General features: G+C 39.6%; 2 protein-coding genes across 3 annotated transcripts in view; one reads left to right on the top strand and one right to left on the bottom strand.

The window, feature by feature from the left end:
- Positions 1-236: 236 nt before the first annotated feature.
- The window catches only part of ccdc40 (coiled-coil domain 40 molecular ruler complex subunit), a 313,416-nt gene continuing 286,949 nt past the window's right edge, over positions 237-26,703 (top strand). The window contains exon 1 of the mRNA XM_068588507.1: positions 237-241. The gene's annotated coding sequence lies outside the window, so the exon portion shown is untranslated. The remainder of the gene's footprint in view (positions 242-26,703) is intronic.
- On the bottom strand, positions 4,594-25,420 carry LOC137792967 (high affinity choline transporter 1-like). 2 transcript variants are annotated; one of them, XM_068588825.1, is made up of 9 exons: positions 25,135-25,420; positions 17,810-18,018; positions 16,621-16,734; positions 14,983-15,138; positions 10,835-10,983; positions 9,572-9,715; positions 9,287-9,440; positions 8,179-8,396; positions 4,594-7,511 (listed from the first exon to the last, which is right to left on the bottom strand). In XM_068588825.1, exons 2-9 carry the CDS (start codon positions 17,991-17,993, stop codon positions 6,978-6,980), a joined length of 1,653 nt encoding a protein of 550 aa, XP_068444926.1. In that variant the 5' UTR covers positions 17,994-18,018; positions 25,135-25,420; the 3' UTR covers positions 4,594-6,977. The 2 variants fall into 2 exon arrangements, with proteins under 2 accessions (XP_068444926.1, XP_068444927.1); XM_068588826.1 differs by lacking the exon at positions 25,135-25,420 and adding an exon at positions 18,581-18,684.

The raw sequence follows: 26,703 nt of genomic DNA, 5'->3' as shown, positions 1-26,703 counted from the left end.
GTGTGATATGTGAGCCTGTGTTTTTCATGTGAAATCGTGACATCAACATTGTGACACTGCACGAATAGCTGTCGTGCTGTAGAAGCAGTCTTTCGTTGCGAGGCCTATCTCCACAGTACTACGTCAACATCAAAGAAAAGTCTGGCTCCACACATCATCATTGTGGTATCTGGAAAAAGATTTTCTGGATACCAGAAGCTTTGCCTGTGTTATGTTTCTTCAAAACAATGCAGCAACAGTGCCCATACAAATTTGATAGCGCAGATAGTGAAGGAAGGAACAATGTGTAAAAAACACCAAAGTCAATGGCATGCATAAACATGTTCGTGCCTTGGCAACTGATGATGTGGGCAAAATTCCCAACTCCCAATTATGCAAATTCACAATGCTTTACCTGTTCCTGGTGACACAGGCAAAATAAGATAGACTATGTGTACACATTTAATATAAATTACAGTGGTTAGTTCCCACTCACAGCTATTATCGCCCTTTTGTATGGCTCCAAGTACAAAATATTACAGCACAATGTTCACACCTTGCTCAGTTAAACCCCCCTGTTCTGTTCCAAATAATATTCATTTCTACATGTCAGGTATAACAGGGTTTATAGGGTTATTGTACAAAAAAATACAAAAGCAGAAGAGAAACCTGAGAGCAGACTGGAGTGCAGGAAACGTGTGCAAGCATACAGTTTGATACGAAGAACAGCAAATCTAAGCACAAGCAGGGGTTATTTGAACGAGAGGACAGGGTTTAAGCATTTAGTTTTTACAATACACATTTATCCAAGGAATTTAACACACAAAAAAACACTTCAGTCAATCTGAAAGTTGTGCATTCTTAAGACTTTTACACACCGGGAGGCATGAAGAATATGAACGTCACACAAAAGTGAATATTATATGTCTTGTTAAATGTATTCTGAAAGTTATGCAAAAGGACTGGTCTAACTGCCTACGTCACACACAGAGCCTTGGAAGACCAACTCCCTAATACCAACACTTGAATAGCACATATTTCAATCATTATAATCATAATTAAATAAATAGATTGTAAAAGTTGTAGAATGAAGAATTATTCTCCTTCCTGTGAACACGGACCGAGGGTTGCAATGTTGGGTTACAGAAAATGTTCCTGCACTTGTGCTGTGGACCCAGGGATGTGGAAGATTGCTGGAAGATCTGGGTATTTTCATCTGAATTATATGTGAAGTAGATCTTTTTCTGTATCATTTACCATTGTGCACGTTTTATAGAAAGGAACATGGAAAGTTTGCATACATAAGTATGTGGCAATATGTGTTGGTGTGTGTAGGAGGAACGCCGTCACATTTTTCTGTTGTGTGTACAGTAGTCTATTGTCTTCAGAAACATAGGACTTGCTAACAGATGGATCGCAACACTATCACACTAATACAAGTAATAACACACTTCAAGTAAATCATATCAGGGAAGTTATCTGATAGGAAACCTCACAACTGACATAAGACCACAGATCAACAAAATGTCTGTATGTGTGCGATGTCACTTTCACAAGAGAAGGAAGAGAGCATCCAGGGTGACGCATCATCAGTGGTATGACATGGGAATGCGTACGTTTGAGGTTAATCACAACCTTTTTACGAGACGCACACTGCACAGAGTTATGATGCCTCAGTTCACCTAGGATGCCACATCCCACTTGCTCAACCCCAGCACCTTATCGAGCACAATTTGAGTTGTCGAATTTGGCAAGGCTGTCCTCTCTTAGCAGATAAACATGTCAAATGTCTAAGTAAAATAGCCAAGTCAAAATAAGCTTGTGCTGTGTAATTGTAAAATCATGCCTCTGAATTTCTTTTTCTTTTTTTCTTGTCCTTCTGATTGGCTGATAGGCGAGTACAGCTGTATCTTTTTCACACAAGCACATAATTCTCTTATAGACACACCCACACGCACGCAACTCACGGTAGCTCAATGAGTGGAAAAGTACTGGACAAAGCAGAGACTGCACACCAGCGCTCATCACTGCAGCAACAGACAATAGTTGCAGTGTCAGACATTGTGTTATTATTAGGATTCACCATTAAAGTATGCATTGTCCTCTATGGGCTCTCTCTGTTGGGTAGTCACGCAATCTGATATGGTTTGTATTTGTTCCTATGGGAAACAGCAAGCGATATAAGACAAACAGGGACATGTATGGACATGATATTTACATCAATGCATAGTTCCTTTTACAAAAGCAAAAGATGTATTCTTACTTGTAAAGGCACTGAGCAGACTAACCAGTTTTACTAAGATAACCTCTGATCTGTATCGTAATATGACCAATACAAGGGGCTGGTTTGGGACAATTTCTAAATGGATTTCTCACCCTGAAGGGGAGATGGCATCAGTACGTCGCCCAATCCCAATGTCCCCCCTAAACCTTCAAACCCTGACCCTCAGGGACTTACTGACGAAGTGGTTGCGTGTGAGAGGCTGTGAGGGTTTGAACTGGTGTAAATATGAATGGGACAGTACTTTGCTGCAACATACCACGTGACTACATGAAAAAACATTGTGTACAATTATGTATTTATCTTATACTTTTTATTCACTGATTTGAATGTCTTCCTTATCAGATGAAAAGTCATGTTAAAGTATCTATTTACCCGTTTTTGTCAAAACAAAATGTTTAATGAATGTGAATATATATATATATATATACATACGTATATATATATATATATATATATATATATATATATATATATATATATATATATATATATATGTATATATATACTGCTTGCATTCCTCTGATGTTTTTTATCTTCAATCCATAATGCTGTAGTGTAAAGGTATTTTATCGGGCTAAACACACACGTGCCTCTTTGTTTAACTTTTCTTCCATTCTCCACTCTTCCAATGGGAAATGCGTTTTTAACGTCACATTGCTATGAACTGTGGGTAATTCCCTTAGTCAAAGTCGGTATCTAATGCTGACTTATGGAAAGGGTTTATAACGGGCTCAAAATGTCTGTCAGAGAGCCGTAAAGCACTCGACGATGTGACAGCCCAAAACCCTCAAGGACTTTGCGGGAGCGCGCCTCAAAGTCCGTTAGTGGGTTGCGATTGGGATTGGGCCTCTTTCTCTCCTCCAGACCTTGGCCTGAGGACTTGAATGTCAGTTCTCAAATGACCAAGGTGGATGACATTTCAGACCAGCTGCTGAAGACCAGTTTACAGGGACACATGGGCATCACTGTGATAGGAGACTAATAAAATGAATGTTTTTCAGGTGACAGGACTACAGAGGAGAATGGAGTAAAACCTTAAAAGCTAGATGAGTGGTCTGGTCATGACATTTTTATCATAGCTCTCTGGTCTATAAAGAGGATGATGTCTGACTTTTAATTCATAGAAAAATAACTGAGTAATAGAGAGTTGAAGCTGAATCAAAACAATGTAGTGTCCATGCTGAAGGAGGATTTTTAAAGATGCTAGCATGTTAACATAGTTCTATATATCTAGTTTGCAAAATAACCATCAGGTAACTTTATATGACGCTTTTTAACATGCTGCATCACACAGTACTAATATTGTATGGCTGTCGAATTAATAACAACAATAAAAACTGGCCCTTCTATTTAGCTAACGTTACAATTACAATAGAAAACCAAAAAACATCTACTTATTATCTTTACAGTGTAGAGTTATATTTTAACTCTGACCTCGACGATTCCGAGAAAGGATTTTTGAATGTGGTTTCTGTGAAACCATCTGCAATGATACACCAATTAGCCGAGGAGCTGCTATAATTAAGAGCAACAGTATCCTCTGCTTTGGAAATGATTGCATGTCCATTGCATCCAACTGTTAGAAATAGAAAGAGAATGAAGTGCGAGCACGACTCATTTTCCCTACTGAACGGGCAGCTTTAAGGCTTTTAGATCACAATATATTTCATAGCAGTATTTCTTTGCTGCCCCGGTGTTTCATGAACCCTATAAGAGCTCACTTTTTAAAGTAAAATGTCCTACTTCTGGTAGGCGATTTATGTTGAAGCCATTCAACATAGCTGGTAGTTTAGCCCAAAGCTCAAGTGTCGTTCAAGTGTCAAACTGTTGTAACAGAAGTGTTAAAACGTCACTGAGATCATTTACACTTAAGCAGTTGATATTAATAGTTCTGTTAGACCACTGCATTTAATCCATCCTTCTCATTATGGACTGCTGTAATGATCTATCTCGTGAAAAATATAATATTAACTATTTTACAGAGAGCGCAATTAAATCATGTTGAAACTTTAATTTTACGACAAACCAAAGGGCAGTTTCATTAACAGGAGGATGAAGTGACACACCTCTCATGGTTTCTTTAATTAACAATACAATTCATTTAATGTGTATCATGGACTTTGTGTCATTGCTTTTTTGTTCGGCCATCGTGTTCCATTTTACTGCCGGTGTTTTTAGAGAAGCTTGCTTGTCATTAACCAGTTAAGTATTTTGGATGCCTGTGAAAACTATTTATATTTAGAACTTAGAACATTTTTGGAAGGCTTGAAAGTTGCATGAGCCACTAAAATGATTTAGGACCCCAAAGAAACAGAGATTTGGTATCAACCTTTATTCTGACAGAACATCATCTCATGGGCTTTTCCAATAATTGATTACAAAGTCGGACCTTGCCAAGTGGCAAGAGTGAACAGCTTCCACAAAAGTTCAGTATACAAACATCATTGATAATGTAAATCAACATGCATATTAGTATACAAACATGTTAGGGGATGATACAATATACTCCCAAATGACATTGTAAAACTAACAACTATTCAGTACTTTAATAAATGATAGATTTACCCCTCGTGGAAAACAAAATAATTCTCAGGTTGAATAAACATTCCCTCTATTATTAAGGCTTTGCCATCCTTCGATACTGTGGACAGCTTGCTGAGGACTGCTGGCAAGCTTTCTTCCATCAAATTATGTCTTATGTTAAATGGGCAATATTTCCACTCAGTAGTACGTAACATGCATTTACTTTGATACGTGTTAAACGCACAGCTGTTCAGAATTACTGCTGACACAAGTAAACTGCCACCCAGTGATTTAAATGTGTTATGGTGAAATTACATTAAATGTTCCACAAAATGCAGGTGAATTTACTGAATTTCACTTTAAAAACATCGCGAACTTGAGATAAAATCAACTTTTGTGTTTTTTTTCTAGGACTCACAACGCATAGCTTTTAGCTTAGATACAAAAAAGTGTTAATATAAATCATGATGATAAGGACTGTACAGTACACAAGAGTATATACAGGTCAAAATTACAACAACTCTTAAAAAAGATGGATGCATTGTGCCCTAAACGCATCCTGTTTTGAGAACAGTTTGTTCTGTGCAATCAGCCTTTGGAAAACATCATTCATACATTTTTCTTTGGATAGAAGTTAGAATCTTAGGTTAATGTTGTGTGTACTGAGAACCACCATTACCACTACATGAAGTATTTGAACAATGTCAAGAATATGCACCTCTTTTACTATGACCCCCCCAAAAAAACACCGCTGACAGCGGAGTGAGACCAGATTCCAGTGATATTGAGCAACAGTATAGCTTTCTGACTATGACTTGTTTGCAGGAATATCTTTGTACAACCAAACAACCACAAAGCTCAGTACAACAAAACTTAGTGTTGTCTGTTCTCTAATAAAATCCAATTATAGGATGTTAGTCCAATTTCCACTATTATGAAACTGTATGTAAATTGATTCTCATGAATTTAGCTGCACACTTTCACCACCACAGAGGAAATAATGTTCCCACTGTAAACTACAACTTTGCATAAAGTATATAATAAAAAACAAATAGAATACAAATTCACTGACAAACTGTAAGGCACATGTTTCACACGGGCAGAGAAGAAAATGGAGAAGGAAATTGAACCATAGGTCTGGCGTTTTTTTTTTTTTTTTTATCTCCAAGCAGTTGTGGAAAAAATGCTACATTCAATTATTCATCATGTGAATACATTACAGGTGAAGGCTAATCAAAATTGTAGCATGCTGGGAGATCAAGTTCTGCAGTTTTGTTTCTCCTGCTGCTTGTCACAACAAAATAGTCAATTTAAAATTCTGTCCAAGTGTAGCTGTTCTTGGTAGCTGTTTGTGATGTGGGACATTGCTTGCATAGCAAAGCCACCAGCAATACACTGCAACACAACTCGGAACCAGTAAGACAGAGTGGGACATTGTAGTCACCAGTACATGGGTAATTTACAAACAAAACGTCTGAACCTTGACGGTATCAAAGAAGCAGGTTTTTGAGCAATGGAGGTACTTGTTGCTCTGAAAATGTACATGTAAATATGAATCTTCACATCTTAGATATGTTAACAAAACTCTGATATTCTGTCTTCGCACAAAAACATTTAAAAACATTGTCACATGTGTGGACTGTTGCAGAAAAAAAGTGTCTGATAATATACAGTTTGTTAATCAGAAAACAGCAGAGTCTTTCATTCTAAAACAAAATCAAATTGATCTATGTGAAGTGAGAATTGATGATCTAACATCAACAAATACTCAAAAAAGAATCACAATGAAGTAGAGCTCGATAAAACAGCAGATCAACTATAGAAAGGAAAACAACGGGTTACATTAAAATCCACTGTTCAATAAAAAAATGTGTTTTTAGGGAGGAGTATCTAATGAAAAATCTAATTTAAAAATATTGTTCAATCCTTTTTATCCAAATGTAAATCAAATGAAATGGCTTGAAGGATGATCGCTCTGTGCATCCATTTCTATCCATATAATGCAGCATGGTCTTTTATGTGTGCAAGTCGCGAATAGCTCAGATCACACTTCGCACTACAAATTCACTGTGATACTGTTAATTTCCAGCCTTTGCCATTGTTCCCCCCTCTGTAAAGGCCTGCTTAGCAGACAGTCAAACATGTTCGCCTTCAGCCAGGGCCCATCTTCTCTCCATTTTCGTAAGCTTCTTCAGAAGCTGGTGGTATCCAGTAGCTGCTTGGCCGTTGAGTTTTCTTCGTTGCCAGAGTCGGTTCGCTGGTCGTCCACTGTTGGTTTCTCCTTGCGTTTGATCTTGAACACATCCAATTTCTCAGAGAGCAAACCCTTGTTGAAAATGATGGACATCAGCCAAGAGACAAGCAGGATAGACAAGAGCGAGAGGACCATGATAGTGGTGCGGAAGGGGAAGTACTGAATTAGATCTCCCTCCTCATTCAGTCGGCAGCCAGGAAACCGGATAGCAGGCGGTAGGCCAATGAGGGGCTCACCGCTCAGTAGCCTCAGGACGATTCCCAACAGGTAGCCCACGGAAGCTCCATAGCCATTGGAAACCTTGAAGAAGAGGACGCAGACCAGCTGAGGGAACATGATGGTGTAGGACATGTCCACGCCCACGAGCCAGAAGACCAGGACGCTGTTGTCCAGAAAGGTGAGAGCCGTGCCAGCCAGACCCACCACCACCACTGAGATACGGATCACCCATTGCATCTCCCGGTCTGACGCCTGCAGGAGCGAAGAGAATGACAACAAGAAATACATGGGTTTTAAGATGAATCTTTAAGAGCACCTCGCAAGGCATATATCATGCTCTGCCATCAGTGTCGGAATGTATCTGCGAATGAGTAAATGTTGGCATGTGGTGTAAAACGCTTTGAGTGGTCGGAAAACTAGAAAGGCCCTTTTAATATGCAAGTCAATTTACCAAGAGATCCCCTCACAAAGACACAATACCCATAAGTTACTACAAGAACATTCCTTGGGGGCGTAACAATGAAATCATTGCTGTAATAGAGCAAACACACACAAGACTCTGTGTAAAACAGTGGGCATAGTGTACATACCTACAGTATGTACACTATGACAGTATTGTAAAGCCAATGACATCTTTGTTGCTGCCTCCAGCTTGTTTTGTGAGTCCAGTAGTGGAATCCTCTAGTGGAATTCACATGATTTGATGGTTAATCAACCTCTAAAACACATATTCAAATGCATCAAATTAATGATTTTAAAGTTATGTTTCGGTCTGTTGCTATGATACAATCAAATTACAAGACATAACATAAGATTTGGTTTTGAGCTTTTAAGTTTCGAACCCTCTTTTCTCAATAGCAGTATTCAGTTTTTGGTTATGAATTTGAACAACGCTGATATCTTTTGCCAAGATTTTCACCTGTTTCCTGAAGATGTTCTTGTATATATTTGAGGAAAACAATGAGGCGGAGGACAGAAGAGCTGAGTCCATGGAGGACATGACAGCAGCAGCTACAGCTCCGATGCCGATGATGGAGATGTAGGGTGGTGTGAGGAACTGCAGGGCGATGGGGAGGATGGAGCCTGCCTGGTCGCGCTCATATGGGGTGGGTAATCCATAAGTGGTTGAGTTCCAGTCTAGGAAAAAGGACAGATGATTTTTGGGATAAAGATCAAAGTATTGTGTTGTATCTAATACGCAGAGCAAAAATTCAATGAAATGCTGAGAATAAATGTATAAATGAAAACAGCACCATAACCATCGGCCAGATGACATCACACGATGAGATTTCATATCTTGCAGAGTAGAGCACAGGGAACAACCTACTACTCAACGTCAGTAAAAATGAAGAAGCTGATTGTTGATTTCAGAAACAAATAGGCAAAAAAACCCAACACAAACCCTTGTCTAAATCAATGGAGCTGAGGTGGAGCAAGTGAACATCTAAGTTTCTGGGTATCAGCATCACAAACGACACACACATCTCCATTATAGATGACCGTATGTCTTCAGGAAACCAAAGACGGCAAAGCTCCAGTGCAAAGTTCTTGTAAACTTGTACCCAGGAGCAGTAGAAAGCGTCCTGACCGGACAAACTGGCGTGGGATGTGCATGGCGCAGAACAGGAGGGCTGTAAAGCGGGTGATTAAAACCCCCCAGAACTTCCTTGGTACCCATCTTCCGAGCATCAGTGATATTGTTGACAGGAGGTGATTGCAAAAGGCCCAAAGGATATTAAAAGATATTACCCGCACCAGCCAAAGCCTGTTCACCCTGCTGCCATCTGGCAGAAGACAGAAGTAACAGCTGCTTAACTACCAGACCTCAGAGCAGTTTCTTACCTCAGCCTGTGGGCCTCTTTAACTCCTCATTCTCCACACTCCAGTACGCTCCACAAACATTTTTTTATGTAGCAAAACCCAACAACAACTGCACTTTGTTGTGTAATGACAACAAATTAACCTTTATCCTAGAAAATGAAAGCTGATGTAAGAATATTCCAGAGCTGTAAATTAATAATGTGTACCTGTAGAGGCAGCCACAGCCCCCACCAGAATGGAGGGGATACCCAGCACCAGGCAGAAGGCTGAAGAGGCAAAGCAGGTCACTTGAGCCTGGGTGTAAGATGAGGCGGATAGGATTCTTTGGTAGAACGCCTGATAGGCCAAACCACCCAGAGCCTGGAACAAACACAACGTTCAGACATGATAACAGGATTCAGCTTGCACAGGACAAGAAGGAGCAATCAACTCATGCCCTTGCTGTTATGATTGACTGTTGGCTTATTAAATAAAATAACAAGCCCACTCACCAACAACATGAAGTCATCAAACCACTTGCCGGCGTCATCAAGCTTCACCGTGCCGACCCAGGGAGCCTGGAAGGTCTCGTTGTAGGCCGTCAGTGAGATGTCCACAGAGTGAGGGTTGGTCAACAGGAAAGGGACACACACCCACTGTATACACAAACACAAGGATACAGCTAATCTGATTTTGGGCTCTCTTGGAGAAGATTTCTGTCTCTCACTGAAATCAAGAAATCAGAAACCAGAGATTAAGTTAAAGCTCCAGTTTCTGAGAAATGCACAACACACTTATGCCACATATTGATTAAGTTCACCAAAGTTTTAATTATCCAAAACTCCTGCTTGTCCATCGCATCACCTACTCTTCATCAGCCGATGTAATAATGAGCAGTTTTTATGTAGTTTTAAAGGGAATTTCATGAAACTCAATTTTTAAGTCAACACGGACAATACGCTTTTTTTTTAAAGTGCTCATAAATAAATACATTTCAACATTTACAATCTGGCAAACTGCTGCTGGTAAAAATGATGTGAAACTATTGAAGGCTCCAGCAGCTAATGATCTTTTTTCTTTTCTTTTTTTTAGGCTAATAGACATTCTATACACCAAACAGCGGTGCCTTTGAAGGCGTTTCTCACCACTGCCGGAATGTGAAAAATCTGCAGGCAAATTAATCAGATGACAACTATGCATACCGACCCGGTATGCATAGTTGTCACAGAGCCAATTCCATTTGCATGAAATGGAAAACTGGTTTGGTAAAAAGCAAGTCCTACTGTTACCAAGTTTAGTGTTTCCTCCTTAATATCGCATATTAGTAGTGTCCACACAACAAATATCTATCCAGACAGAGAATGTCTCACGAGCTAATGTTAACTACTCAATACATAAACTAATCAGACCCTAAATTTTATACTAACGGTAATGTTGTAGCCACGGCCATTGAATGAAGGCTAGGACACACTTGAGCTGAGGGGGATGACACATGCAATGTAACTGTAGCTGAATAAGCTAATGAAATCAGTACTTGCTTTAATTTAGCAGGTAATTAGTTCAGCTAGCATGATAAGCTATCAGGTACCTCTGCCTAAAATGTGATCCATCTGTCTTCTTTCATCAACTTGTTACTACATTGTATTTGAGTGAGTAATCTGATAGGATACATGAGTGATGTTCTACATTTAATTGAAGAATGAAGCTGGAGCTATGAGGCTCCACTTCCTGATTGTTCAAGACGCTGTTGTGTGAACTGGTCAATAGCTACGCACCAGACTGATAAAGATGAGGACGAGCTGGATGACGTCTGTGTAGGCCACAGAGTATAACCCCCCCATCAGTGTGTAGACCATGGCTACCACTGAGGAGATGATGATGGAGTAGACGTAGGGCAGCTCCAGTATCACACTCATAGTTCCACCTGAAGCAACACAACAGAGCGATGAGCATCGAGAACCGATGGACAAAAAGTCAACAAGTTGTCTAATGTACAGGCGTTGGTTGCTACAGATACATGCAACTGCTTACTGTGATAGTTAAATTAAATGTTTTATTAGGTTCTCAGTCTGTTTTGGGCTTTTTAAAATAGTTTCCCTTACACACAGACACAAATTATACATGCATCCACTTGTATGTATTATACTGAAGACGTACTAAAGCTAGGCAATGCCATTGTCTTGTTTTACTTAATGCTGTTTTTTTTCTCTCCAAAAAACACAAATGAATTAAATTTTTATCAACAAGCAAAACATTACATTTGCAGTTATTTAAGTCAATAATAAAGTTACACTGAAGCATGGGAGGCTTTGGTTAAACTTTGAAAAGAGCTTAGATAAAGCAACAAGCCAACATGAAAGTGATATTGATTGAACTGTAACAAAAACAACTGTACAGAAACACATAACAGAAGCAGCCTATTGATTGTGACTTTAAAATATGCCTTTTCACCCTCTCAGATGAATTATCACCGTAATACTGATAATTCTTAATTAAGTAAACACAATCAAGCAGAAGGTAAAGAGAAGTGTCTTCAAGTAGTGAAGCAAATTTGTAAAAAAAGAAATTATAAGTAAAGATAAACAAATAAATAGTAAAAAAAATGACATCTTGTTACTCAAACAAGGCAAGCAAAACGGCACTACCTTCACCAGCTCTTCTCCCACATTGCCAGAGTCTCCCCAGCCGCAGCCTGCAGCCACACACAACAATGCCCTTAAACAGAAAAGTGTCAGATCGGCACCATCGATCACGACTTACCACCCTGCAGACTCCTCACCACCCTAAACCACCTCATCTTGGTTGGCACCACTGTGACTACGCGTATGTCACCAATTTCAGTTTGTCCTTTCACCCCATGTGTTTAAAATTGTTTAAATGAAATCTATTACCCAAAAGATGTCACCATATGAATTATCATGTGAACTAAATAAGTTTGTGGATGTTTCTTTACCTTGCAGACAGACTAACCCATAACTTACGTAATTGCCATTACAACAACATAGTAGATACTACAGTTCTTCACCCTCTGTTCACACTTGGCACGAAAATGCATTTTGTTACGTAAGCGCTACAAACCAGTAAACCAATGTAAACATGACCAGAAAGACGAACTGCAAAGTTCTTTGCATGACTCAGAACATTTAAAGTTACCCAATGTTTTTCATTCTTTAAGCCGTATTTGACTTATTTTGAATTTCTTGAAGTTTTTCTGTGTTGCTTTGCTGTGTTTTGTGTACGTTTTTCATTTGTATAAATTGAAATGTAATCATACTCTAACCACAAGCTGTCAGTCGAGATGCATTCTGAAGCCTTGTTTAAACTGGAATCCATCCCTACAACATCTTGACCTGATCAAATACATGATCAGGTCTGGACATACATCCAAATTTAACAGGGTCTTATATCCCCTATTCTGTGCTGAGCTGTGCTGTTCCCATCCATGCTAAATTAGAAATTGGAATGAGATTTAGGGGCCTCTAGGACTTAATGGGCAGTACCAGGAATGGTCAAAGGGAAAGAGCTGCCTAAATACCCCTGTGTTGTTTTTAGATCCATGTCCCACTTTCAAACTACTCATGCATGTGTGTGCGTGCACAACCACCACATACACACGCCGTTTGCAGCCTTTCTGATCTGTCCACCATTCTTTCCCAGAAGAAATTTCACCATCTCTGTGTAGTGTTCATACTGCACACAGCTAAATGACAGCACATGGGAAGCATGTTTTATAAGTGAAATCTTTCCTGGCACGAAACCAGCACACAGACACACACACACACACACGCACGCACGCACGCACACACACACGCACACACACACGCACGCACACACACACACACACACACACACACACACAAACAGCAGACCATGAGCGCTCAGTGTATACTGTACCTATACACAAGCCCACACATAAACAAACAGTCTCCCAGCAACAACTCCTGTGGGTCAAATGCTCAGTGCACTCTCTGGAGTGTCAAGTGCGTATGTGCGTGTGGACCAAGTTCCTGTGAGGGATGAAAGCATAACTGTCCCAGAAACAACGACAGGAGCTTCTACTGAGGAGCAAGGGGTCCTCTGGTTCTATATTGGTTTAATAGGTTCGGGACATTCCTGCCTCCCAACCAGGCCTTTTGTGGAGCGTAATGCAACATACAGTGCTACCTGTGACTCACAGAGTCAATGGATTTCACTGTTTCCCTCCAAATTTAAAAATACTTAATTAATTATCATGTCAATTCAGCATGGAACATTTTCTCTCTGTCAATCAGTTAGAGCCCTCGAACAAATTATTGAAAATAAATCTAATGACTATGAGTCATAAATTGATCACCTTTCACAATCAACAGGCTGCTCGATGTTTAACCCTCTTTGTCAAAATAAAAAACACTGGAAAAGAAAACAGCATTAAAAACACACACAAGAAAACATTATGTATATATACACTCGCACTGCATACCACCTGCACACGTGTGTCCAAAAAGCAAGGAACACAGTTAAGTGGTCACGGATAAGAGAAAGAATAGTGCCACTTTAATCTTATCACCTGAACATTTTTTCACACTTCTATACAATAACAAATTTAAATAAAATAAATCATCCACAGATGCAGTGCATATTTCTTATGTGACTGTACCCGTTTATATTTCCGTTTTGATTTTTTATCAGCAAGGTAGTTGCTCAATAGACGTTTGCTTTTTCAAGACTCCCAGTGATGTTGCTTTCAACAGAAATCACAAGTTGTGGTTGCCAGGTTGCATCGGCTACCTTTTGCGATAATATAAAACCTGGCCAGTAAAGCTATAATTAACTCAAGGCCTGTTATTATCTATCCATAAAGGGTGTGTGTATGTGCATGTGTGTGTGTCTGTGTGTGGTTGTGTATATGTTTATTTATGATTGCAAAATCAAGAACCTCTCAGAGTTGCGGTAACCCGCACATTTTGTTGCTTGTTCAATATTGCCATTGACTGTCTGTTTACTGCTTCCTCACTACTCTTAACCGGGCCGCGGCCGGTATGTGCTGCTAATGACAACACAGCTGAGTGCATCGCTGCAACTAAACCACTGCTAACCAGATATAAAGCTTGCAGAGTTTACTTCTTTTTTTGGGGCAAAATTGTATGACGTACTATATATTATATGATGACTTCGAGACAATGGCCTTGATAAATAGTCACTTGTTTTTTACTTTGAACTTAGTATGTTTTAAAACTCTTTCCAACCTAAGGTTGTATTCATCCCATCAAACAGACACACAAACACGTAACACATACGCTATGAATGATTCAGTCCAGTTAAGAATAATAAAAACCAGTGCAAAGAAGCTCAGCATTTTCACTCATTGCATAACCTGCTTCTTCGGCACTACCAATAGAAAGTGCAACCACATTGTAACCTTTTCTACACAGGCTTGCTCACTAAGAGCCCGTCTTATGAAGACAAATTAATGTCAAAATTTACAAGCACAACTGCGATCTATGCGTGTGCGTGTCTAGAGAGGCTGCTGCCTCGGGTCTGTGTTGAGAGTGATATCCGTCAAATTCAATAGAAGAGGATTGTAACCAAGGGGAAAGCTTTGCAAACCGGTGAACAGGGATAAAAGTGTCTCTCTTCCAGCTCAGATCATGGTTTTCTCCTTGTGTGCTTCAATTTTGCTCACAGAGCGATGTGAAAGTGCTTGCAAAAGTAATTTTCATGCTCGCGCGCTCAACACATGCATGAACGTGGATAACATTTGTGCTCTTGGATTTTGACATTTATTTTGTCTTGCAGTAATCCGCAGTGCCAAAAAGGCCACTGCCATCAACATTCAGTTGTTGCTCTACTCGTGTGTGCACCCAGAACTGTGGTTTCCTGCATAATTGCATACATGTAAAGAAGTGTGTGTACATATACGGTTTTACAGAGTGAAGTAACTTACCTAGGCTGACAAGTGTGCGTGCCACCCACAGGACATCGGCCACCAGCGCGGGAAAGATCAGCAAACTGCTCAGAATGTTCCCATATTTCTGTTGAAAGGGGTCCATCATTGTCACATACCTGTTCTCTCTCATAGGCTTGGCAAAGAAAAAACCACCTGGAACAGGAGGAAAGGGATTAACATAGAATGATTATGTCTCTCTTGAAATGATGAAGCCATCATATCATTTCAACTCCACATGAGAAAGAAGGGAGGCAGAGGATCAAGCAAGAGAGTGAATTAACATAATACCACCAAAAAACACAATAAACACCTTCAGCTGAAGCTGGGTCTACTAGGCCAGTAGTTATCAAAACTTTTCTGTCACGTCTTACTTTGGAGGAAGAAAAATGTTCAGGCCCCACTGCCCAAAAAAAATTGTAACAAAATTGTTCAAGTTGTTGTGACTCCTCCATTTGTGCTTTTTCAAATAATAGGATAAAAAAAAAAAAAGTTAAATCCCTTTCAAGTTAACCAGATTGCTCCATCAGAAAAAAAAAATTATAACGTGTGCAATCACTTTGTTAGAACAATGCAAATAAAGTTCTATCTGTGCAACAAAAAAAGAGAGCAAATAACCTATTTTACACTAAACATCTTTTTAAGATAATAACGATAGCGTTCAACCTGTGCAAAACAAATTGAGTGCAAAAGATCTCATAAAGGTCGACTTTTGGCAAAATGCCAAGAATCAGTGTGTCGCGCAAGCGTAAGCCTTCAACGTAGCGTAAACATTTCCATGAAAATACAGGCATTTCGCAGTGTATTAATTAATTAAGTTTTATATCTGTGTACTTTTGTACCATGTAAAGTTATCATGTATTTGTCCTGAAACCACGAGTAGCTGGCTTGATCCCTGTTCTCCACCATAGCTCGCATGTCAAAGTGTCTGTAAGCAAAATACACAAAATGCAAATAATAATGTCCCTACTGTGAGATTAACAAAGGATTATTTTATTTTTTTAAAAAGGATTTTTTTTTAAAAGAATTTGCACCTTCCCTCCCGCGCTCCACCTGTAATACCTCCGCGCTCCACTAGTGGGTCGTGCCCCACAGTTTGAGAACCATTGTACGAGGCCAATATGGGGAGTGTTGCATTTCCTGACCAGTGACATTAGAGTTTCCATTTCCTTCTCATACCATGTGGGCCATAGTGACATCGTCATGGAAGCGCTGATAATTTCTCATGCTTTAAATGCTCACAGACAGCACACCGAGTTTGTCGATTTGATGAATTCAGGAGTGGGCGATCTAAGACTCTGGGGAAGCTCTCCCTTTGCACCTGTTGCCTCAAGTTACAATCCTGAACTGATTTCTCATGGTCCTATTTTTAACAAGAGTGACACATTTATTGGTACATAGAGTCAGATGGAAGTTGGAGGCATGGCAGCTACCTTACTGGTCAACGACGGTTCAGCTTGAGACAGAAATCTGGGAAGTTCAATTTTACATTGTATCTTGTTAACTGTTTGGAGAAACATTATCCTGAAATGGTTAATCTACTCTTTTCATGAATAATGATGAACACATGAGTCCTATACCCACTTGTGCTGGTTGGGGTTCAGGGTTCAAAGCTTGAGGGTCAGAGGTGCTACTCACCTAGGAAGAAGGTCAGGACATATGGCACAGGCATGAGAGCCCACACTGCGCCTAGTGTTGGGTTGTATGTTGCCTCAGCTATACCGAGGATGAAGCCTCCACCCACCCACGTAGCTGCAGAAAGACAAACGGACACAAAGAAATGGTAAACTTGGTCAAGACACCACCCTTTGTTTCTCCAGCCAATAATAAACATAACGTTTTTCTTGATTGTTTGGTTTAAATCTAAGTTACCTAAAGTGTTTTTAAAATGCATATGGTTGTGATCAGTATTGATAATGAAGTATGTTCTATATTGTGTAGAACCAGCTAAAGGACCATCTGGTGATGACATGTCTTGAGGACTAACTGTCAGATGAGAGTCTGAGTTTGTTCCAAAGACGGCCCTGAGTGCCGGTGAATGCAAAGAAGCGTCTCACGGATGAAACATTCTGCTGTTGAGGACACAATCAAGAAGATGAAACTGAAATTTTGTCTATCGCCACAACATGATCCTTGACCAGTATTGCACATAAATGATCTGTTTTACTTTAAACCATTTGATGTTCAAATGCTGTATGGAATGACAGCTTCCTCTTTGTACGTTGTCCCTTATTGACATTAATGCAGATCTAAGATCATTGTTTTGATTGTTAGCCTGCACAACAAAGAGATGCAAAATGCAATATTGTGCTAACTGAAGATTTTTCTTGTCAATTACTGGTATGTTTTAAAAAGAAAAGCTATATCTAAAACAAATTTGATGTAATTTGACACTAATAAAATACTATATCAACACAGTAATGTGTAACATCAACACTTACCAGAGTTATTTCACCTTCTAGTGTCGACGTTTTACAACTCTATACAGTGTTACTGAATTGTGGAATTTAACTCAATTAGAGTAAATTTTTTATCACAAGAGTTTGATTATCAACACAAAGAGAAAGATATTTACACTCTCCAGAGTTATTTGACCTGTAGCGGTAAATTTGATTAACACTATACAGTGTTAGGTACTGTTACATTTTTACTTTATATAGAGTTGATTTAACTCTAAAATGTCAACACTTGGGCAAGAGTTAATTGAACACCATCTTCGATTGGGACCAAAGACACTCGGCAATAGTGTTGAATCTCTTGAAGTTACTTTAACACTGCAAAGTAAAGACTGAAAATAATTAGTCTGATTGAACTCCCTCTGCTTTACCAGTAAGAGTGAAGATGCCGACTAGCAAGTTGATGTTGCGTCCGGCCAGTAGCGTCATCTCCATGCTGTCTCCTGAACACTTCTTTTCCGCCTTTTTGGAACGCATAGACGCCCAGATGCCCGTACCCAAGATCAGCAGGTAAAACCCCGCCATCACCACCAGACCCGCCACATTGAGAGCCATCCTGAACTACTTCTGATTGTGTTTCCTGTTGAGAGACATAACAGAGAAAAAAAAGATTTAAATTGGCTTGTAAAATACATTTGCAAATGCAGTTTTTAATATATCTGTAACTGACTGTAATATACATCTCAAAATGCATAGACAAAATCACATTACAATACATATTCCATTAACTTTTTTATGGAAAAAGTATTCATAGGACTGCAGGGCAAAGGGGCGGAGGGAGGCAAGTTTGCACAAATTGAAGTGTCATCTAGGATTCTGACAAACAAAAGGTACATTCATCATGAGCAGAAAGCTGTAAAGCGCAAATAAAAAAAAACAATCATGAATAGAAGCCAGGAGCTTATATTTAAACCAATGCACAGAGGAGATTGAGTGAGGTGGGAAAAAAATGTATGTCTTCTTAAAAATAAAGAAAGAAAAGGCTAAAGTGGAGAAAAAATAGAAAATAGCTATAGGATCACGAATGAGCTCTTCTTGCTTTGCAGATGGGAGAAGGGGTGAAGTTGAGGGAGTAGAAAAAAGAAGGCACATGTTTGGGGGATGGCAGAATGCAGAGTCAGAGAGGCAAAAAGGGGTCTCACCATAATACTTGCAGCACTGAGAAAGATGGCGGACAGATGTTGTCCCCCGTCTTCAGTGGTGGGGCAGCCCGAGTTTCGAACCCAAACATTGTGAAGTGAACACAACACGTTAGTGTGTACACATGTGTGCCTATGTGTGTGTGGTTACTGAAGTGTTAGACAGATGGTTTTCTTTAAAAAAGAAGAGAGGAGCTTTTGCGTCTGTAAAAGAGCATTTATCTTGTTTGCACCTACTTGTACCCACATATCTGCACACTGACATGGCTTTTGTTGACTATACTGTATCAACTGTGTTAATGCTGTCAAGAAAATGTGAACGACTCAAGACAAGTTTTCTATCTAAAATATCATAGTAAGGCAGTTTCTTAGAAAATAAATGATTTATTATAAACACAAAAGCATAAACACAGCCATCTTTTTCATGAAGATAAATAACGCAGCCATGGCCCCTGCCCAAAGAAGTAAAAACCTTTGTTATACAAAGACCTTTGGCCTGGATCATAAAACTCGAGGAGGAAAGAATGTATATAAAACCCTTAGGGGAATAGCGAGAGGAGAAAGGGAAATGTTTTTGAAAGCATAACAACCTTACTTTCGTGGACCGTTTGTTTTTGTGTATGTGTGTGTGTTCATGCACATTGTTGCAGTCTCTACAGGAACTTTGGGGGTTCAACCTGCATTTTTATGTAAAATCACAGCACAAATAATTTCTGTTGTGAGCCACATTGGTTAACAAACAAAAAACAAATCTGCACTCTGTAAAACATTATAGCTAATTGTAAGACAAACATAACAGTCCAGTTCTGCAGTATTTGTTTTGGGAACATTTTAGAGTTACTTTATTATTGGGTTTTACTCCACCACATTGATCTGACAGCTGTAAATACAAGCGACTTTGCAGAACAAGACTCGACATAGAAATGACTTGTCTTGGCATCAAAGCAGTAATTCTCAAAACACCTTTTTTCTACAGTATTAAAGTTGTACAATGTGATTCTTTGATTCCCTTTCAAACAAACTGTAAGTCTGATACTCAACCAAGGCTTAGGCCGTGTCTACTACCGCGAACTTGTGCACTTCGAGCACTGACTTTCAGTGCTTAGTGCGCCACACCGACAAAACCAGCAGAATTCAGTGCACTGAAAGTACCCGGATGGTGCACTGCAAACGGTAAAAAAATGTAGTGTAAAGCGATGGACACTACTCGCGCTGAACGGGCGCCATCTTGGCTACGTAGCGGAAGAGGAGGAGCCCTTTCGCCAGCTTTTTATGAATTTATTTATATCCTCCTGCCGCGATTGTGGAGGTGTCACAGTTTCCACATAGGTTGGAGAAAGGGGAACACAAGGGACAAAAATAGGGTAAGAAGTGCGTTCATTTTGTCAGTTTTAGTTTCGCGGGTATCGCGAGCAGATTTGCGGACGTCAATTCCGGCTTAATTTTCGCGGGTGCCGCGAACAGATTTGCGTCCATCACTTCCGCCAATTGGTTAACGTAAGTGTTCCATTTGATACAGCGCTAATCAGTGATCAGTGTTATAGTGCACTGTATTGCAGTGTACTTCGTAAAGTGTTCGGTAGTAGACACGGCCTTAGTCTACTAATTGCTGCTGCCGGATAGGTTTGGAACATTGAGGAAGCAATACTCAGAAAACTCATATTCTTCATACATGGCTACATTGTGCAATACACAACAGCCATAGCCAGCAGCTACTTTACTGGGGACGAGCTCCCCCTCTAACACCGAGCAGCATATACCTCTGAGAATACAATAAATGTTTGGAAATACCCCAGAGAACATTGTTATGGGGCTTTATACAAACACAGGAGTGGCAGAATTTCAAGTGGGCTGCTGGTATGTTTTTCCTCTTGTAAAACAAAGAGACTTTTCAAGAAGGAATCGTTCAGGGCACTAAGGCCCAATCCCTATCTCTACCGCTCAATGTCCATGAGTCCTTACGGACTCATGGACATTGAGGGGTGCTCCCGTGAAGTCCATGAGGGTTTAGGGGTGTCCCATTGTCAAATTGTCGAGTGCCTGAGGACTCTGTGACAGACATTTTAAGCCCTATATGAACCCTTTCCGTAAATCGGCACTAGATTTTGACTTTGACCAAAGGGAATTACCCACAATGCCATGCAACGTGAGGTTAAACATATTGTGGAAGAATAAACATGTAAAAAAAAAGGTAAACAAAGAGGCACGTGGGCCATTTAGCTGGATAAAGTGCCTTTACACTGCAACATTACGGATAAAAATTTAAACATAAAAACACATGAAATCAGAGGAATACAACCAGAATATATATATATATATATATATATATATATATATATATATATATATATATATATATATATATATATTTTTTACATTCATTAAACATTTTGTTTTGACAAAAACGATGAAATAGATATCGTGAGGAAGACGTTCAAATCAATGAATAAAAAGTATTAAATAAATAGACAATTGTACACAATATTGTTTTTTGTAGTCACGTGATGTTGCAGCAAATTGCTGTCCCATTCATATTTACAGCTCAAGCCCTCACAGTCTCTCACACGCAACCAGCAGGTGACGTCAGTTAGTCCCAGAGCGTTCGGGGCTTGAGGGTTTAGGGTGGGATTTGGGTTTGGGCCAGAGTCTCACTTCAATGAATTTCTGAGAAAGTTATGTAAGAGATATTTTCTCTTTTGCAACCCAACAATTCTTAACAGATGTCACCCTTAATTGTTATGAAATTTAAGCTGCATCAATCAGTTTATTGGCCATTGGCCAAAAACCCCCAATACATGGTAACATAGAAAGCTTTGACATATATATATATATATATATATATATATATATATATATATATATATATATATATATATTGCTGCTTAAGGTGTTTTGGCTAACGTGCTAGCAATACGTCACTTTCACACATCCAGCAGACGTAATTCCTTTAGAGTTATGTATGTTTGGCCTATATTCACTCTCTTTTTAGCTTTCTGTGTTCTTCAACAGCTGTGAAGAATAATGAGCTTGCTTTCTAACCATGGGTAATACGACTTCCAGCAAAAGGTTAAAGCAGAGACCTTTCCGAAAGGAGTTGCCCCACTGAGTCAGTTTCCTGTATCTGTGTCCTCTGGGTTACTCCGGTACCCCTTTAGGAGACTAGAAGCAGGTCCTGAGTCTACTAACACTGGGAGAAGTGAAAGTGAATACAGATTATGAACACTTCTTTCGCTCCTGTTAGACCTTTTTCTCTCAGCAACACACTCTTGCTAGATCTGCCAACCAATGTTCAAAAATGCCAGAGCTTACTAACTTGTTTATGCTAAATATGGGTGTTATATAATGGAATAGGGTTATTACAACAATCACAAGACTAATGAAAGCTTCCTAACCATAAAGTTAATGTGCTATATAACAAAAACTATGAGCTAAAACACAAACCGAAATGAGCGACCCATTTGACATTAACGGTACACATACTAATTGGTTCATTAATAAATTAAAAAGTTGATTTGTAAAGCTTTACATGAGTAAATTTGTTTGCATTTGGCTTTCTCCTTATACGTAACTGTATGCTGAGTCCTTTTTAGCTTGGTAGGAAACACTGTTAGTTTCCAGTGTGAAACTAAAAGTAAACATTGTTCACGTGACTAACGTGTGGTAGTCGTGTATGAACGCTGTATACAGCTCTGGTAGCATCAGCGACCAGTTAATCACAGTAAGCTTGCCCTAAAACATACTCCGCTTTATAGTCTATTTTACTCTAAACTGGACCATGTTTTTCTCAAATACCATCATGCTGTATTGAAGACTTGAAACTAGCGATTAAGACGATAAACTCATGTTCACAATGTGTACTTAGGTCATTAATCAAGTGAGAAGTAGAGTTATTTTCTCAGATACAATCACTCATTTTTGCAACTGGACGGGTTGTCCTCTGCTGGCTGGTAGAGAAAAACACTTGGCTTTACTTCACAGAATCGGACGTTGCAACCTGGTAAAGACGGAAGTTTATTTTGAAAAGCCGCTTTGCATGTAACAAGTGTACATTGACGCTCCATCATTAAGATGTACAAAACAGGGGCTAAAGGGGTAGGAAGGACACATGTAGTCTCCATGAGTTTCTGAAGAGCCATTATGAAGCTCAAAGTGGGTGGCTCCGTACGTCAACATCTTGGCGGTGACAACTCTACTGTATATAACAAATAACTGATGTTACTGACGTTGCATAGACATGGTCGCCGCCCACGCACAAAGAAAACAACTAATTCTACGAAACTGCAGGGGCGGATGCAACCAAGAAAGATAACTTGTGATTAGATCAAGAACAGGCCGTGACGACTGCAGGCGGTGGGGGTCTGGTCGGGGGAGATAACACGCCATCGTCGGGTCCGGGCCTTTCTGCACGGCTACTCTAATGCACTTAATGCACAGACGCGGATGGTGTAGAACAACGTGAATTTCCGCCGGTCCACGCAAATGACGCAAATTGCAAATTGCGAGTTGAAATTTTCCAACCATGGCGGAAAACGTTCGTGATGCCTAGTTGTGAAAGCCAATCAGCTTTGAGATGCTCTGTCCATCATCACTGCTGTCCTGCCGTTGTTAAATCAAACTGGCTACTAACCCGCCTGAAGAAGCGCCGGAAGCGGCTGTCATTCGCAGTTCGTTGAGGAGTCGGTGAAATCCACAGGTATTATTATGAACTCTAGGGCGTTTGATGTTCCGACGATTGTGGGATTTCCACAACAAGTATAAAAACAGAACTAGTGGTTAATTCCTTGGTGGATGGTGGAAATGGTAATGAAGATAACCCACAGAGATAAGCCGCTAGCAACCTCTGTCCCCCAAAGTGTCCGCACCTTACGTATGTCTAACTAAACATTTAAATCTGCTGTTGAGTTGAGCATTTCAACATGTGTGTCTATGATGATTGACTCGCTTTTGCAGTCAGTCTCAAGTGGCCATTTGAGGAAGGGCAGTGTTTGGCACTTCCGCGCCAAATTTCTCGTCACCAGGTTAGTTAGTGGAGCGTTATAGTTTGTCTTGAGTTTGTCTTGGATATGTGGCCTGTTATTGAGTGCATAACGTCGCTCCACTGCTTGCTTTTCCTGTAAAGTAAGTACATTCTGACCTGTGGTGTTCACTGTTTACTGGTGCTAAGGCCTGCCAAGGATGCCACAGGATTGATTTCCCCAGTGATAAGAGCCTTAGTCATGAGTGCTCCCTCTATCATTCACATGGCATTCTCTTTCATACAGGTGCGGGACTTCGTCTTGACATAGGCACAGCAACATTCTTTCACACTCACACAAACACCCACGCAAACACGCCCTCACCTCAAGCCCCTGCCTCTCAGTACTTTTCCATTCAGACCAACTCTGTTGAGAACTCCACCCCCTGCTGCAATTTGTAGATGTGAAGAGTATTTAGGGACTATCATGTGCTATAATTGGGAAACACTGAACTGATTGGTGATTGTCACTGCAAGTCAACATGTGTCTAATCACATGCACAAGTGCTATGAGGCTACAAAAGTTCAGGTTCATGTAATGCATCAGTGAAATGTGACCTTGGCAGACACAAGCATGTTGTGTTTCACAGAGAGACAGCAAGCAAGTCAGAGAAAGAAAGTGACCAACAGAGTAATAATGAAAGAAAACTAACAGCTACCTCCCTTTTGTTATAACCTCTGCCTTAATACATATGAAACAGATCCCGCCTTGATTTAAGATTTCTTGGAAATCCTCTACCGACATTTTACAAGCAAAACAACAACCCAGAAAACTGCAAAGAAGAGTCAGGGTTTAAAAGGCACAGCACTATCGAGGATGTTAAATACTGGCTGGAAAATGAATAGTGTCTATACCTACACTATGTAAACATTCATTTGCCAAAGTGTTAAGTGTTGCTTTATAAGGTCAATGGACATTATTGTGGTTTCTGAAGAATACTTTGAAACTATGATGGACTTTCACCATATCTGACAAAGTCACTCACCGGACAGAGTTTTTTATTTGGAAAACTGGCAGGAAATCTAGCAGTTGAAACATAATTAGAGAACCAGCAAATAATAATACACACACACACACACACACACACACACATATACATATACATATATATATATATATATATATATATATATATATATATATATATATATATATATACATATATATATATACATATATATATATATACATATATATATATATATATATATATATATATATATATATATATTTCTCCGACCAAGTGCAGTGTAAAATTACAGCTTATGAAAACCAATAATAGAGAGGAAACAAAAAACAAAGAAAACATTTGTAGTCACAGAATAACCTAAATGGCTCCAACGCAGTGCCGTCAGTGCTATTTTAAGGATAGGCGTGCATCTCACTTAGTGTGTCCTAATTTGAATAAGTTAAAATAGATCTTTCAAAGAAAAACACACGTGCACAAACATGGAATTGCACATAAAGTAAACAACCCAACAGCAAATAAATAAACTGAGCATGGGAGACATAAATGAGCATATTGAATGACTGGATACATACCTAGGATTAACTGTGCGTGTCAGTTCTTAGGGATGATGTGAAGAGGGAACAGAAGCTATTCTCAGAAGACAGAGAATAGGCAAGGTGATGAATTCAGTCCAGGAGGAATAAGATTGATGTGACATTCATCCACAATGTTGGAGAGTGAAAAATAGATTTCCAAAAGTTGGGTCGCAACACAAAAAAAGAGTCTATTTCAGTTGTTTTTTTCACAAAGAGTTGTTTTCAAAGTGCTCTACAGTGAAGAGGGAGAGGGGTCAAAACTCATGAGATTAGGCCAACAAGAGGTAAGAACTCTCTAAAATGAGCAATCAGTCTTGCCCTGGTTTTAAACCTCACAGGGTGGGTGGGTCTCAATGCATACAGAGGAGAAAGCGACCACGACTGCCTCCTCATTGGTCACTGCATGATTGCTCCTGCGTGCAGCCAATTGGCTATGTTCAGCGTGTGGGGCAGCCCCGGCCCCTCCCTTCTCTGTTTAACGCTGCCTCTCTGTAAACATCTCTCTTTCGTTTCCTTTTTTCCCCTCTCTATTTGATCTTTCTCCGCACTGTCTTCAAATGGTTGCAGATTCTTTTAAAACTCTCTCCTAAAAAATGAAGTCAGAAATTACTAGACCTCTCTATCTCTCACCTATCTGCTGTGTTTCACAGTGACTGTACAGCCAGCCAGCATGACAGATACCACCGAGTTCCTTATACACACCCAATACATGGAGAAAAACGTCTCCTCCCGAAAGTTTTTTTCTTCAATTTTAGTTTGTGTGTGAGTGTGGGCGCCACCTACTTGCCCAAGAGTTCCACAAAGCTTTGCTTGTTCTGTCCATATGGTTCAGTGTATCAAGCATTTAGTAGATCACATGGAAATTACCAGACAGAAAGCAAGGGACAGCAGTGGTTGCAGTTAAGAAATAGGCATGACTTTGGTTATAAATAGACATAAAAATAAAGTGTTGTGCTCATGTTTGCAGAGTGGCTCCTTTATCAGTCTCAAAGTCAATCACTTTCAGACAGTTTTCACATATTGTCCGACTACTAGGGTTTAAGATTACCATATTTCACATTCGACAAACCAGACATGAGTGAAACATTATCTTATATTCAGTGCAACTCTATATGGAGCTGCCAGCAATCACGTTAAATAAAATGTACAAATCACCATAACATAAATACATAGCTGTTAAATTGACAACTGTGCCAATCAAACTAACAAAAGCTCATTTATGGAGCCATAGCTGTCAGTCACTTTACATATAGGTTAAGAGAATAAAAGGTTTAAAGCACTGGAATGTGTGCTTTTCCCTACATGCAATAACTTTGAAAATCCAGCTACAGAACTGACACTGAGTAAATTTGCATACAACATGTCAAGTTTCCTTTATTTATTTAACCAGAAGTCCCATTGAGATTAAAAATCTCTTTTTCGAGTGAGACAGGCAGCAGCATAAAAAACACATATAGTTACAGACAGAAAACACAGAACAAGACGAGTTAAAAGAACTAAAAACTAAGAGACACTGACGTAATGAGTCAATTCAGGAAACATTTACATGCTTGGAAACCAGCCTCA

The sequence above is a fragment of the Clinocottus analis genome, unplaced genomic scaffold, assembly GCF_023055335.1.
Source record: "Clinocottus analis isolate CAN_PGR_092001 unplaced genomic scaffold, fCliAna1.0.p SCAF_22, whole genome shotgun sequence".
Taxonomy (NCBI): domain Eukaryota; kingdom Metazoa; phylum Chordata; class Actinopteri; order Perciformes; family Cottidae; genus Clinocottus; species Clinocottus analis.
The sequence above is the reverse complement of the archived record's forward strand: the minus strand, read 5'-3'. Positions and strand labels throughout refer to the sequence as shown.